The sequence below is a fragment of the Cynara cardunculus genome (assembly GCF_001531365.2).
Source record: "Cynara cardunculus var. scolymus isolate 2C chromosome LG 3, CcrdV1, whole genome shotgun sequence".
Classification (NCBI taxonomy): domain Eukaryota; kingdom Viridiplantae; phylum Streptophyta; class Magnoliopsida; order Asterales; family Asteraceae; genus Cynara; species Cynara cardunculus.
This window is the reverse complement of record NC_037530.1, coordinates 36,483,783-36,499,351: the sequence shown is the minus strand read 5'-3', so window position 1 is coordinate 36,499,351 and position 15,569 is coordinate 36,483,783. Positions and strand designations below refer to the sequence as shown.

Sequence of the window (15,569 nt, the reverse complement as noted above, 5' to 3'; positions counted from 1 at the left end):
TGCCTGCTAAGATGATCATCCTTTCAATACCCATAATCATAAGAACCTGTTGATTCATACATCAACAGCAACACAGAAATCTGCACGCTTGCTGTTTAATCTTTGATTCATGCTAAATATTATGCCAATCAAGATATAAGAACAAGGGTGCAAAGTCCATAAAGATTCAAATAACCATCAATTCCCTTCAACATCTATAAACCAACAAAAAATCCCCCCAAAATCGGAAACCATTTTAGAACCCTACCAAGGCTTCAGATCAGCTAGAGGACCCGCGGTCCAGTTTAAGACCTTCTCTCCTTTCCTCAAATAAACACTCTTATCATGAGGCAGTTTACGGGCAAGACCGTTCAAGATTTGATGGAAAGCGTCACCTGGTTGAGCGGGATGTGGGAATAACATAGCCTGCTTCATTGATGGATTGGCGAGCAATCTCTGTTTTCGCAATATGACTTCCGTTGGAATGGATGTCAGGATGGTGTCCAAATTCGGAACATCTTTTTCATCTACATACACTCCGATGTCTTCCCATGGAATCGCGTCAGCAAAAGGCAGCACGATGTCATCTGCTATGATAACTGGGATGCAACCGAATATCACGGCTTCAACCAATCTTGGACTCCATGGGGCCCACCCGAGCGGGCATAAGCAGAACACGGCTCTCTGCATATCTTCGTAGTACGTTGTTGGATGTTCGGTTGAGATGTCAAAGAGAGGGTTGTCTTTGAAGTTTTCCCACACTGCTGCTCTTGCTCCTCTGCAAGATCAAAAAAGATGGGTTTTTTTTCTTCCATAATGCATCGAGAGCAAAGACACCAAAAATTGGCAAGCAGGGGCGGACCCACTATGGTGCATATGGTGGCACGGGCAACAGCTTTGTTCCTCCGTCGTAGTGTAAAAAGATTTAAGGTCGTGAAAGGTGCCACCGTATTATTTTGGTGCAAATATATATTCCTTGAAACTACAATAATGACACAAGTTTCTCTTCATAGAGTTGGTTTGCACGGTCTTTTCTCCCCTTCTAGGAGCAGGTTCGAATCCCGTTTGTATCATTTTCTTAGTTTTTGGTTTCTAATATCAGATTTATTATGTTTATTAAAAAATTTGGGATAAAAGACTCGAACACAAGACCTCACATACAAAAAACAAAGAACTAACCAAAGAACACAAGACCTCATATAATGGAAATGCATGATATTTATGATGATAAATACATAATATTCATGATGAAAACGTATGATATTCATAATGAATAATATTATTGAATATTTAGGGTTATTCATCATGAATAATGCATGAAATAGTTTGTTCCCAGGTTCTCAAAATAATCATGTTCCGTAGCATACAACTGGTTTTAAGAATACATTAGACACATACCTTGCATAATAACCACCTTCGGGATCATTTCCTACATCATAAAACAAGCCTCTGAAGTAGACAAAGATGGATCGAGGAATACTTGGCGGAATCAAGTGAGATTGCATCTTTTGGGGAGGGGCGTATGGAGGCACCGTGATCGACCCATCCTTTAAGCAAACATGATTTCTTTGCCCAAATGTTTGAACTAAAGTAGCGCGTTGGAGAAGAGGAAGAATCCCTCTTTCAATAGCTTTTTCTTCCTACAATAAAACCGTAATTTAAGAAACACAAAAATGCCTCAAGACTATATCAAGAAAGTTAAAGATTCGTACTTGATAATGAAAACAAGCACCAAAATCATGTGGTACAATGAAGAAATGATCAGCCCCTTCAGTCCTATTCCAATAAGGCCAATTGGAAGAGATGAGTTGAATCGCGCTTCTCATCATACGTGGTGATTTGAACGGTAAAGGGAGCCCATTTGGTGTTAGGTCACAAGTGGTGTAAACCGGGGTGTAAAACCAATCCGCCTCCTCCGGATTTAGAGTTCGTACAGGACTCGATAAGAGGAACCTGTGCATATAAATTTCAGCAGCAAACATGTGGTTGAGACATCGTGGGTCTTTCTGCAAAATTTTCTTGTTGTATTTGCTCGGCAGCTCATAAACAAATACCTTCAACCTTCCAACCGGATCATCTTCTAGTACATCCCCAGCACTACCTAAATTGCACAAATTCAACTAGTTTTAGCACCAAACTATGCATTAGATTGTTGTGTATAACTGTTTATGTGAATATTGATCATTGAAGACTTAAGAGAGGGATAATCTTGGTTGATTCACATATGAATTCATATCAAACAAGTATAAAACCGAAACCTTGCACATAACAAAGTGGTAAGCATCAAAAAACATGATTAACCACTAATCATGGGTAGTACCAAACTACTAAACAGGAGTAAACATCCTCACACACCATTGTTGTGTATAGCTGGTTATGTGAATATCGATCATTAAAGAGTTAAGAGACTGATAATCTCGGTTGATTCACATGTGAATTCATATCAAACAAGTATAAAACCGAAACCTTGCACATAACAAAGTGGCATCAAGCATCAAAAAAACATGATTAACCCTAGTCATGGGTACTACCAAACTACTAAACAAGAGCAAGCATCCTCACACATCATTGTCACAAATTGTTGTCATACAACTCTTTCGATGATTCTTGATCACAACAGAGGTTAGGGGAGAAATGACTTATCTTGAAACAAATTGATTCACATAAGAATCTGTGTTCAACAACTATATCTTGATATAATGTTCATCCAAGACTTGAATGTATCCTATTTGATTGTCGCAGACCAATAAAACCTTACAGAAAGCATTTCTAACTATGCCTCTATATCATTCCTACCCTACTTCACAACATAAAGAATGGATTACAGATCTCAAAATTCAACACATATAAACTCACATCAAAGCAGAAACCTAATTACTTCATGGGACAAAATCTGGGCAGATCAAGAACCCATAAGAAGTTCAAAGAGAACCCAAATCTGACCCCAATTACCAAAATCAAGCAATTAAGATGTTAACAAAAGTAGAAATTACCTGAAATCCTCTCGGTTTTTTGACCTTTACGAAGCTCAAAAGCATCAAGATCCAACAAGAAAGCAGAAAGAAACATCAAAAGAAAACCCCAACTGGAATTCCTCATCTCTTTAATGGTGGGTATCTTCAATAACCCTTCAAATCGAGGAAGACAGGGAGTTGTTTTCTGGGCAATGAGAGAAAGCCCACAGGGTATTGTTTACTTAAATGGGGAAAAGAGATGGGTGAAATGTCATTAGAGGAAGTAGTTGTTGCGATTGGATGAATCTTGCAAATTAGGTTTAGAAATGGAAGGATGAATTGATAAATAGAGGAAAATTGCTTAAAGAAACAGGGAAAAGGAGGAAGAAGAAGAGGAGAAGGAAGCATCTAAGGTTGGTTTGGTTTTGTTGTCAAAGCTGTTACCGCATTTTCATTTCTTGAAACTCTTTTACAAAACAGCAGCTGTTGCAACATCTCTGTAAATCAATAAATAATTCATATACACAAAAAGGGTTTGTTGCGATTTTCACACACAGACACGCAGATAGTTGACCATGGTCGTCACTCGTGAAAGTGAAGAAATTGGGGTGGTTTTGGTGAATTCGTCTACAGATCTCAATCTTGAAAGTGAGTTGAGACCTGAGATTATGAGGGATTACGTCTCGTATAATGACGCGCAGTCAAAACTGTTTATATTTTTGATGGGGTTGTTTTGGTTGGTTTCTAAAGTTGTTTGTATGAATTAAGATCTTATTTGACAGTTGTTCAATGGTTTAGTTAAGAATGGTTAAATAATCAGAATGATTAAGAGGTTCTTTACAAAGTGAAATATAAGGGGATGTTTGTTTAACTCTTCATAGTTCCACTAAAAGACATCATCTGAATCGTTAAAATGTGATCTTGTTTGGCAAAAACAAGTCTGTCTCTTAATGGTTTTAAAATTCTCTGGATGATTTTGTATCTTAGATCTTCCTTGACCATTCAACGCTCTAATTTCATTGTAAACAATTACCAAACTATTATATTTCATTTTGCACTATATCATGAGAGTTTCTTAATCATTCTGACCACTTAATTATTATGTACCAGATCATTCAGCAACTGCCAAACAGTCCCTAATTGTTTGGTAATTGTTTACAATGAAATTAGAACGTTGAATGATTAAGAGAGGCCCACGATACAAAATCATTCAAAATGTTTTATAACCATTAAGAGACGAACTTTTTTTGACCAAACAAGATTCACCTCTTAACGATTCAGATGATGTCTTTTAATGAAATTATTAAGAGGTAAACAAACAACAATCTCTATAAAGATTAACGAATTTTTTTAGAGAGTTTTTTCATAAATGGAAGAAATCTGTTTTTTAATTTGGATGAACAGTTTGGAAAAAAAAAATTGGTTTTCTACAGAAACTCTTTTCTATAAACTTACTGAATAAACCACTTTTTATATTGAAATACCATTAAACAGTCATCTATAACTGATTGAATAAGTTACGAATCTTATTAAGTTAATTAAACTGATAACAAACAGAACCTTAGTATTATTAAGTTTATATATTAAACCAATATTATAGTTTTTCGATTCTAAAATAAATTATTTATAATTTAATAATTCATATCACAAGAACAAAAAAAGGCAGTTTACTCTATTCTATTTTTCAATCAACTAAATAATTGCACTTAACTATAAAGGTATTAAGGGAGTAAAGGTGTCCCCAATGGGTCGGTATAAGGGCCAATATAAAAGGGTTTGCCGGTCATTTTGCTTCAACCGGCCAAAATTTTTGTATTTTGTGAAGGAGACCGCCAAATATTGCGAGCATTATTCATGGCCGGGATTTGACCTGTGAGGGAGGGTTTTTTGTGTTTTAGGGGCTGTTTGGCAGTTGCTGAATGGTTTTTGTGCAAAATGGTTAAGTGGTCAGAATGGTTAAGTGCTGAATGAAATATGGTTGTTTGGTAAATGTTCTCTGAATGACAACAAATTACCATTTTAACCCTATGTATAATTTAGTACTGAATGAAATAGAACTGTTTGGCAGATATCTGAATAAAACAGTTACTTTGAAAATGTAACTACATATTTCATATTAATCCAAACAAACACAACATTRCTTGTTCAAAACAAGATTTCATATTAATTCAAACCAACATAACATTACTTGTTCAAATTCTAGAATAAACAAAAACATAACAATCAAATTCCAATATAATGGTTTTTTTCACTAGTCTCATACACGTCCAGGGCTCTGTTAGCATCTGATGCATCTTCAACACTCTTCTGATTGCCTCTGCTCTTTCCAAATATCAGGCACAACTCATCATAATAAGGAAATGAATTATTTCTCAAGCCCTCAACACTCTTCTGTTTGATGTGGTTACCTTCACCCACTCATCCCATACAGCATCATCATAGCATATTAATGTGCACTATGTACCTCTCCACTCTATACCAAATGCATCTTTCATATATGTCATTGCATCATAGTGCTTCTTTAATGTTTTGAGCTTTGATTCAATAAGAGGACTAGCCTTGAGATTACTTGCTTAACATCCTTTAATTTCTGCACATCTGCAAAGCCCATTTATATATGTGAATCGATTCCATCTTGAACATGATAATCTGTTTTCAAACAAGTAGAAAGAAGAAAAAAACACAACAGGTTCAATGTAAATGCAAAAAATGATTTAGCATAAAAGGAAAACACAGTGATCAAGAACATCATGATCCATTGATCCCACATGGTTCTCACCAATTTCTTCCTTGACCTCCCAAGAGTTGTCAGCTGATAAATCTTGTGAAACAGTCTTTAGATTCAGCCTWAATACTACTTAYTAGTGTTTTTGTATTGAACTAACAGATACCAAAATGATTAGCTCATATATTAAAAGAAGATMRAAAAGGAATGAACAAGAAGCACACCTGMTGTTAAGTATTGCAAATTGCACAAATAACTTGAATCCACCAACGATYAAATCGATTACCTCATCATATCAATTCGGAAAAAAAAATAATGCACATAAACATGAGATTTCATATAAGAAATTAGGGTTTCACTCACTTTTGGATTTGGGTTGTGCTTTTCCTGGATGAGACGCAGGGGCTTTCGTTGATGGGATCTAAGGAGTGTCGGGAAGGAGATGTTATGGTTGATGGGGATTCTACGGAGTGAGAGAAGGAGATGAAGGGGTTTCAGAGTTGAGAGAGAGACAAGGGAAGAAGCATCGATGACCTGAGTCGTCGATGTTACCGTCGGAGAAGCAGAGGCGGGCCTAGTCGCCGATGCCATTGTCGGAGAAGCAGAGGGAAGGAGGCAGTTCTGCGAGATGGAACGATTGGCGAGATCGTTTGGGAGGAGGAACGATGCGTGGGAGGAGGAGGAGGAACGATGATGCTGGAAGGAGATGTGGGGAAGGGTAATGCTGGAAAAATAAGGCTCTGAACCATTAGGCAACCCCTTAGATGCAAAATGGTTAAGAGGTAATTGTCACCATTAAGAGGTTCATTTTTTTTGCCAAATAACCCCTGTCTCTTACCGATTAAGAGGCTCCCTCTTAATGTCACCATTAAGAGGCAAACAAACAGCCCCTTATTCTAACTATTTGGGTGGATGAAAAATGGGTTTTAGGGGTTGTTTACCATATGCGTATTCGAGTAAGCGTTTACCAAGTCACATTATCGTACCAGATGAATGTGGCAAGAACCAAGAATCTTACTTGGTAAGAATGAAGGTAAGGACGAGAGTCTTACCTGGTAAGTGAGGACGATGACTCTTATCACGGTTAACGCTTACCGGAATAATTATTGCATACAATACTGTTTTGGTGAACTAAAATCTTACCTGGGTAAATGATAGTGTTGAATTCTACCAGTAAACGTTTACTCGGATAAATGACCCTTAGTGTTAATGGGCCTACATTTTAGTGTTTCTGTAGAGTATGGGTTAGAGATAGGTATGACAAAGAGAAGTCCATATTTAACGGATAAAATCCCTGAGTTGACTGGGGTTGGGGATGGGGAATCCTCAAATTTATAAACCGGGATGGGGATACTCTCAACCCTAACCCTGATTATTAAGAAAACAAATTTATGCATATACATAGGACAACAATCAAATGAGAACCACAAAAAGGTTGAGAATCATGAGAACTGATCTAAGCCCGAATTTGGTTTTGATCCTATAATTGAAAGTCATTTTTAATTATAAAATGACATAATCATCATTTTTGTAAAAACATATTCATCATGGAGTCGTCGTGCGCGATATCGAAGGACATGGAGCTGTCGTGCGCGACGTCAAGGAGGAGAAGGAGGTCGTGGCAGGAGGCATCGGGTTACAGTCAAAGATTTGATGAGAAGGGGAAAAGGGATCGAGCGTGGAGGTTGAAGATAATCGAGATTATATTCGGAGATTTGATGAGAAGGGGAAAAGAGATCAAGATGCCCAAGATAGCCTTTTAATTTACTCATAATTTGACAAAAATACCCTATTTCACCATTTTTATTTCAAATATCGTTTAAGTGTGAAATTGCATTTATACATACATACATACATACATACATACATACATACATACATACATACATACATACATACATACATACATACATACATACATACATATATATATATATTATGTAAAAGAGTTAGGGAAAAAAATCGATTTCTTGATGGGATGGGATGAAGATATAATAGTATTCGCTGACGGGGATGGGGACGGAGGTAAAGACGGGGATTAGGGTCCTCGATTACTCTTCGGTCCTATTGTCATCTCTAGTTGGAGATGGTGTAATGGTATAAAAGTAGACATTTACTTTTAAAAGTGAACGTTTATTTAAAAAAAAACTAAAATATAAATAAAAACATTTATTTTTAGAACAAATAAATTATCACATTAAACAAAATCAGTAATTTCCATGAAATATTTTGATTATAGAACAGAGTTATCATGTGGCATGGCATGTCCTCATATCATGTCTTTTACATCATTATGTTTTATATTATATCATTTCATATCACATTTTAAATACTTGAATAACTTCCAAGACAAGTTAACTTGAGAAAAATTCATGCATACATGTTTACGTATATGATGTAACATCCGAATTTTTCTTAAAACGGTCAATGAACGGCCTAGGAAATGGTCGGGAAAACGGTCGGGAGAACAGCCGAGAGAAGAGCCGAGAAAACGGTCAAGGAACAGTCAGGAACGTCTAGGCAGCCGACAGGCAACCTGGAAAGGGTCCGGGCAACCTTTTGGTGCGACTTAAGTCGCCCTAAAAGTGGTCGCGCACATAGATAAGTTTTAACCTGATTTTTGGGCTATTTCTTCATTTGGTCAACATCTCACTCGTTTTGCATCTGATTTGAGTGATTCTTGAGGCTATGGTTTCATTTTTTGAAGCTTTTCAAGTGGAGAACTAGAAGGATTAAAGTTTCCTTGTTGATTTTTGGTTCCTAGAAGTTGAAAAGGTTTGGTTCTTTTCACCTCAATCCCCATTCTCTTGGGTTTCTGTATGTATGTTTTGGGAGTAAATGAGGTGTTCTTGAGAAGCTTTGCACCATAGATCTGGAAGTTTAGCTTGAGATCTAAAGTCTTCATCAATGGAAGCTAGAGCTTGGATTTGAAAACTAGGTTTAACATAACCTAGCAATGTGAGTTCAAGTTGCTTTGTGAAAATCATGTACATGCCCAAAATATGCATTTTGGAGTCTTAAATATGTTTTCTTGATATCTATCAATTGTATTGATTATTTGACGAAATTTGCATCTTGGATATATTTGGTTTTATAAGTCGTATAAAATGCCTGGACATTTTGGTAAATAAGTCATAAGTATGGGTTCTTTTGATGACTTGTGGTATAAATGGAGATTATTTGATGATAATGCATTTTCTTTTTTGTGCATTTCGTTTGGAAAATGCATATTTTATGTTATGGGACATTTGGAAATATAAATAGTGTGATTTCAATTGGAAAATGATTTGTCTCAACCAATGATGAGTTTTTGAGTTAATCATGTCTTTAGAGCATTTGCATAAACGTTAGTTAAATATGTTTTTATTGCATATGATGACTTTTATTTAATTGTCAATTGAGTTGTTAAGATTTTGGCTCTATTTTGACTCAGATGAGTCTTGGGGACATTTGTCCGGTTTAATTTGCTATGTTGAGCTTTTGAAGTTATCTGTAGTTATAACATATTTATTTGGAAATATGCATGTTTTTATTATGTTGGTCATTCAATTGGGATCATGTAATTTAGAATGTAATGCAATTAATCCATAGGCAAGGTGCCACTCTTTACTTGAATAGTTTTGGGTGAGTATAGAGTTTTGATTTCATGCTAAATTGGGTTCTTTGATTAGCGAGATTTCTTCATGAAAATGATAGTTTATATAATTAACGTTGCTCTTTTTTTAAGATATTATTAAAACATTTCTAACAGATTTTTTATTATTTTTTAAAATATAAAAATTAAAATTAAAATCTCTAAAAACAATTCACTTAATTCCAACATATTCTATATATAGTAGATATTTAATTTTAATATATTTTTTTAAATTTTTATATAAACTATAATAAATAAAATTCAATTATGCAAAAAATAATAAAAAATCATTTATCTTCTTTCTTATCTTAAATTTCAGAGGAACTCAGAGTTTTGCCTATTTTAAAGTATCTCCAACAATTCTTTAAAATAAATAATCATAATTCAAAATTTAAAAAAAAAAATATTCAACTCCAATAATTTTCACTATTTTGAAAATTATAATATCAGTTATAGTGGCAGACCCAAGATTTTTGTGGAGTGGATGCACATTTAAGGTGGATCAAAGACTCGCAAAGTTGTTGATGTGTGTATAGTACCAAGATCGTTTCCGCAATGATTGAACTATTAAGAATCAGAGACTTTCATGAACTTCTTAAGCAAGTTTCAGCTGTGAACAAAAATCAAATTTTTGTTCGTATAAATTCTCAAGAGACGAAATAAACTTTTAACTAAAGAATGAATATGAGTGTAAGTTTTCCTTAAGACATGTGTATTAACAAAATGGTCAGATACTTTGTGTATCACATATATGTTACAAAAAACCCGATCTATCGAAAGTGTATCACATAAATATTACAAAAAACCCGATCTATCGAAAGTGAATATTTATAGGCCGTGCCTACAAAGTGCCCACCATTACCGATTCTTAATTTTGGCGATTTGTCTAGGTTGATAAAGATATTAAGTTCGATTAGTATGAATATTTATACCCAAATCTCTTTGTAATATGAAAATGGACCAAAGTTTGTACCTTAACAAATCATAAAAAGCTTGTATCTCTACGTGATTATCAAAGACTTTCTCAAATATTTGTGCACCGTTTAAGTCGTATTTCGAAAAAAAAATGAGAGTTATCAACTACTCTCTTCGTTTCAAAATAAACGTCAACATTTCTATTTATATTTGTCTTAAAATAAATGTCTAGTTTTAAAAATAGATAACTAAACTCTCAAATTTACCCCTAATTAATTTGATAACCGAGTTTTAATTATTAGAAGTGAAGGGGTTTATTTTGCCATTTACCTATTCTGGGGGTCTGATTGAAAAGTGGTGGGTATTTAAACTAGGGATGGTGATTTGCCCCCAACCAGGTGAGGAACCTGGCTCACCTGACCCAAACTCGGACGGGGATTTCCCGTTAAAACGAGTCCCAATATTTAAGAATTGTGAACAGAGAGAAATTAACTAAGAGTAAATTTGTCTTTTGGTTAATTAAAAAATATAATTATTATGCATGTCTAAGGAAGTATATATTAATGGATGGTTATTATGAGACGAAGGGAGTCGTATTGTTCTCTTTCATTTCTCCAAAGAACCAAATAAGGTGTAAACGACACGAGATAACTCGCGAGCTACTTAAGATCGATTCGATCAACACTCGATTAGGATAGCTCGGCTCAAACTCGAACTTGACTCGATACATTAACGAGTCGAGCTACCCAATACTCGACTCGGAAAGCTCGTGAGATACTAATTTTTTTTTATCTATAATTAGTTTTAAAAAATAATCAGTTTTTTATAATATAATATGTATAATATAATGTAATAAAAATGTCTTATATTTTTAGATACTCGAATAATATTGTGCATTTTTAACTATAAAAACTAATCAGTAATTTTTTTTTTAAATCATGATTAAAAAAGGCAAATAAAAACTATAGAAGTGTTGGTGAAGTTGTCCTACATTGGAAGAGAGATAGTAAAAGAAGAATGAAGATGTGTTATAAAGAGAGAGAGAGAGGTGAATGAAGTTTGCAAATTTGTTTATTTGATGATAAAGTTTGAGGTGGATCACTTTAGTTTTTTTAAAATTTAAGAGAACACCTTTTAAGTTTTATGATTTACTAGAAGGGTATTTGCACAATGCAGCGAGATACATCTTTATTTTAATGTTCCGTTTTATATTTTGGGTATATCGATGTTATAATGCGATTTTATATGGTTTTTGATAAAAAAAAATATTATTTTTTAATGAAATATAAGTTTGAAGATATTACACAATTTTGAAAAGAATAAACGATATTAGTATCAAATTAACTTTCTCGTTTTTGTGTAATTTATTTAATTTAATTTTTATTATAATTTAATTAAAGTCTAATAGCGAACTAATTTATTTTTGGTTTAATAAAATAATTTTTTTAAAGATAATAATTAAGTATTTTGTTAGAATTCAATGATTATCTTAATTATATTTTAGATTTTTTATATTTAAAATGATGTTTATCATGTATTTGATTATGTTTATCTGCAGTTAGTTACACGAATTCAAACTTGTAATCTTGATTTTTAAGTAATATGCATCAATAAACAGTACTTTATGCATAAAAAATGTTTTTAAGAGTTTTTGTCAAATTATTTATAATATAGTATAGATAAGAGAAGACCCTAAAATTTCATAAAGTTTGACAGGTGAGCTTGATTCGAGGAGGAGTTCGAGCTTGGTTCGAGTTTTAAACGAGTTCGAGCTCGAGTTTGAGTTTAAAAAATTGTAGTCGAGTTTAGTTTTTAACTACTCGCGAGTTTTCGAATCGAGTTCAAGCTTGAGAAATGGTTATCGAGTATAATGATACTCGAGCTCGACTCGCATCATTTACACCCCTAGAGCCAAACCTACTACCATGTCACCATCCCTTTCAACAATTCATTTCTTTTCCAGTTTGGGATCGTTTATCAAACGTTTAATGAATAAGTGTTTATCGACAAGAGTCAATGCTCTTATTTATCTTATCGATTAACATTCTTAACCATCAAAATGGATTGTGGCTAAGCGTCATTTACACGATATGTGCTTATCGGGTAAGAGTCTTTCTCTCTTTTACCAGGAAAGATTCTAGGTCTTTCTATGCCTCTTACCGGGTAAGAGTCTTTCCCTCGCTCACCAAGAGAGATTCTTGATCCTTCTGTGCCTCTTATCAGGTAAGATTATTGGTTCTTATCATGCTCACTCAGTAAGGTAAGTAATACGCAATAAGTGTTTAGTAAACAGTCCCTAAATTTTACTTCCACTCCCGTCTGAGTTCTGTCGATCGATGATTTGTTGAAAACAAGAGTTTATTTTCAAAATCCATCTATCGTGAAAGCTTTTGGAGATATTTTTTTACAACTTTTATTTTATAGTTATTTTGACTGATAATCAGTTAAACAAGTTAAATGTTAAATGTCACGTGAAGCTGACCAACTAAACATACTCTCGGGTTTTTGGAGCTTTAAGAAGCTGGGCGCAAAACTCAATCTCATTCACAGGATTTGCATGTGTGTTTTGCGTAGGAGCATGGAATATTCTGGAAAATGAGAATCTATACTATATTATAAAGTATTTGATAAAAATTCTTAAAAATCATTGTTATACGTAAAGTATTGTTCATGCATATTACTTAAAACTCAAGATTGCAAATAGATTATGCGTAAGTACAACTTATTAAAGCTCCATATCTGAATTTGTGTAACTAACTGCAGATAAACATAATCAAATACAGGATAAACATCCCAATTTTAAATATAAAAAATCTAAAATATAGTTAGGATAATCATTGAATTATAACAGAATACTTAATTATTATATTTATAAAATTTATATTATTAAACCAAAAATAAATTATTTCATTATTAAACTTAAATTAAATTATAATAAAAAAAATAAATTAAAGAAATTACATAAAAAAATAAAACTTTTAAATAGTTGATTTGATATTAACATTGATATTTTATGATATCTTAAAATTTATATTTTATTCAAAAATAAAATCATTATTGTTTTCTTAAAAACACATAAAATCGTATTATAACATCGACAGAAACAAATAATAAGATAGATAATTAAAATCGAGATGTGTCTCGCTGCATTGCACGGGTGCTCTTCTAGTAATTTATTAATATTTAAGGTTAATTTTTTGTTAGTAACTAATTTATTGTTGTTGATAGAACCGTATTTTTTTAGTCATTATTTTATATTACGATAGTAAATTGATGCAACTATTTCGATTTTTTTTGGATCCGCCTCTGTTTTACAGGTCTCCCCTGATGGGCACCATGTCTCAGCCATGATGATTTTCACGGCTAGGTAACCTAACTTCTTCAACGGAAAAGGATACCACATCCATCAGTTGATCAAATGGGTTGGTGTACCTTTAACTTTATTCATTAAGAACGTAAACCAATTATTTAAAAAGAAGATTTAAAATATATATGGGATTAATAGCCGTGAGATGATCACAAACGTTATCTATTCTCAACAACTGTTATGAAAAACTTGACGTTGAGTTTGAAAAGACAGAGGTCAACATCTGACACTCGAGAGTACCCCGCACACGTATACGGGTTAACCATGAACCTGAATTTGGTTTCCGTCACAAACTAGAGCATCGGGACGAGATTACCACATTGCACCGGGGTCTAAACGACTCGTTACATTAAATATTAATTAAAAAAAAGTTTGATGCATTTTTGCAGGATAGAAATAGAATTTGCAAATATGGGCCAAAGAAAATGAAGCAAAGTGGGACATGGTTATGGGCTTGGCTTCTCTAATTCGCTCTTTGGGCTTTTGTAGATCCACTAAGAACCACCCATGGGAATAAATTTTATTCGCTTATTTAATAAAGAATTAAATAAAAATTATTAGACATTGTTAAATAACTGAAATATTTATGGAAAAACTCAAAAAATTACGTGTAAAAAATTAGGAATATCAATATATATATATATATATATAATGTTTATATATAGAGAGAGAAAGACTTGAGATCACGTAAGACTAACATGTTTTCGTAAGAACCGTGAGACTATTTTTTTAAACTTAAACCTTCATAGCAAAACACTGTGTACAATGTTTTTGCTATAAAGATTCGTATTGTTTTTACCTTCACAGTGTTATGTTATGAAGTTTCAAGTGTAAAAAAGTGGTCTTACGGATTTGGATGGGGTTGGTGATGTGGTGAGTGAGGGTGGAAAGGAGTTGGTCATGGTTGGGGGATGGTGGGTGGGGGTCTTTGATGGTGGTGAAATTGGATGGCATTGATGGGTGGGGTGATAAGGTAGGCGAGGGTTAGTTAGTTAGTGGGTGGGTGGCGTGAGGTGGTGGTTGGGGATGGTGGTGAAAATTTTATATTAATCATGAATAAACAGACAGTCCATGAATAATGTGAAATTTTAATATGCCTCACGAATATTCACCAATGAATAAACTTAATGTGGTGAGTCCCTATCGTAGGTTCATAGAAAACTGAGTCCATCTAGTTTTCATGGCTATGATGTCTGTGATATAACCAAAACATCAATCCGTGATTTCAAATTGCAATAAAACTTAGATGATACCTTTGCCTTTTGTTTGAAATGCTTCATCTTGTGAATCTTCACGACATCTTCTCATTCATTGAATTTCTAAGAAAAGAAACAGACTTTTAAGATAAGGATCCTAAAAACAGATGAATATCAGTTACCGTCGTACCTTTTCAGAAATCTATGTTTGATTTTGCTTGTTAATTTGTTTCATACCTGCTTTTTCTCTGCTTCTGACTCTTTTGTATAGTTTGGACTGAAACAAAAACTTAAGGAGGCGATTCTTCTCTGTGCGATTTTTTTGTGACGTTTTAATGGATCCATGTAAGAGAAATCAGTTGGATCTTTCTGGTGTCGATCCGTAATATCAAAAATAATATCAAGGAATCGATTACTTAAATATCTCTTGATAATCCAGATAATAAATGTACAATATTGTCTTTTTCTTTAAATTAAATTAAATAAAGACATTTTAACCACAACGGTTGGATCAAATAAATGAATGGAGCAGATATATCCATACATTTACAAAATAGTTAAGGTTTCTAAATAAACCCCCCTCTGTTTCATAAAAATAAAAAGTAAAAATTAGGTTGTCATTACATCTTATTATCTTTAGGTTTATAATACTTTTGGCCCATTTTCTCATTTTTAAATAAAATATTTAATTTGATAAGTTTATTTTTGTTAAAGTAATAAGTTGTCAGATTATTCGTCGAAAGTCAGATTAATTGATAAATAATCATCAATATATAAAGGGGATTACTATTTGTATCCC

At 33.5% G+C, this 15,569-nt stretch overlaps 1 protein-coding gene and 1 long non-coding RNA gene across 2 annotated transcripts; both read right to left on the bottom strand.

The window, feature by feature from the left end:
• On the bottom strand, nt 1-3,409 carry LOC112509975 (probable beta-1,4-xylosyltransferase IRX10L). Its single transcript, XM_025115214.1, has 4 exons — nt 2,973-3,409; nt 1,692-2,080; nt 1,378-1,619; nt 1-757 (listed from the first exon to the last, which is right to left on the bottom strand). Exons 1-4 carry the CDS (start codon nt 3,076-3,078, stop codon nt 244-246), a joined length of 1,251 nt encoding a protein of 416 aa, XP_024970982.1. The 5' UTR covers nt 3,079-3,409; the 3' UTR covers nt 1-243.
• A 1,699-nt stretch (nt 3,410-5,108) lies between these two features.
• Nucleotides 5,109-15,154, bottom strand: LOC112508524. The gene is made up of 3 exons (XR_003068778.1): nt 15,008-15,154; nt 14,828-14,893; nt 5,109-5,531 (listed from the first exon to the last, which is right to left on the bottom strand). It is a non-coding gene; the product is annotated as an uncharacterized LOC112508524 (long non-coding RNA).
• Nucleotides 15,155-15,569: the final 415 nt, after the last annotated feature.

What these genes read in the sequence shown, in the direction of transcription:
- LOC112509975 (XM_025115214.1), bottom strand. Translation starts at nt 3,078, where the DNA reads ATGAGGAATTCCAGTTGGGGTTTTCTTTTGATGTTTCTTTCTGCTTTC. An exon ending in GTGCTTGTTTTCATTATCAA is followed by an intron (nt 1,620 to 1,691) that starts GTACGAATCTTT and finishes GTTTTATTGTAG; the next exon opens with GAAGAAAAAGCTATTGAAAG. An exon ending in GAAGGTGGTTATTATGCAAG is followed by an intron (nt 758 to 1,377) that starts GTATGTGTCTAA and finishes TTGATCTTGCAG; the next exon opens with AGGAGCAAGAGCAGCAGTGT.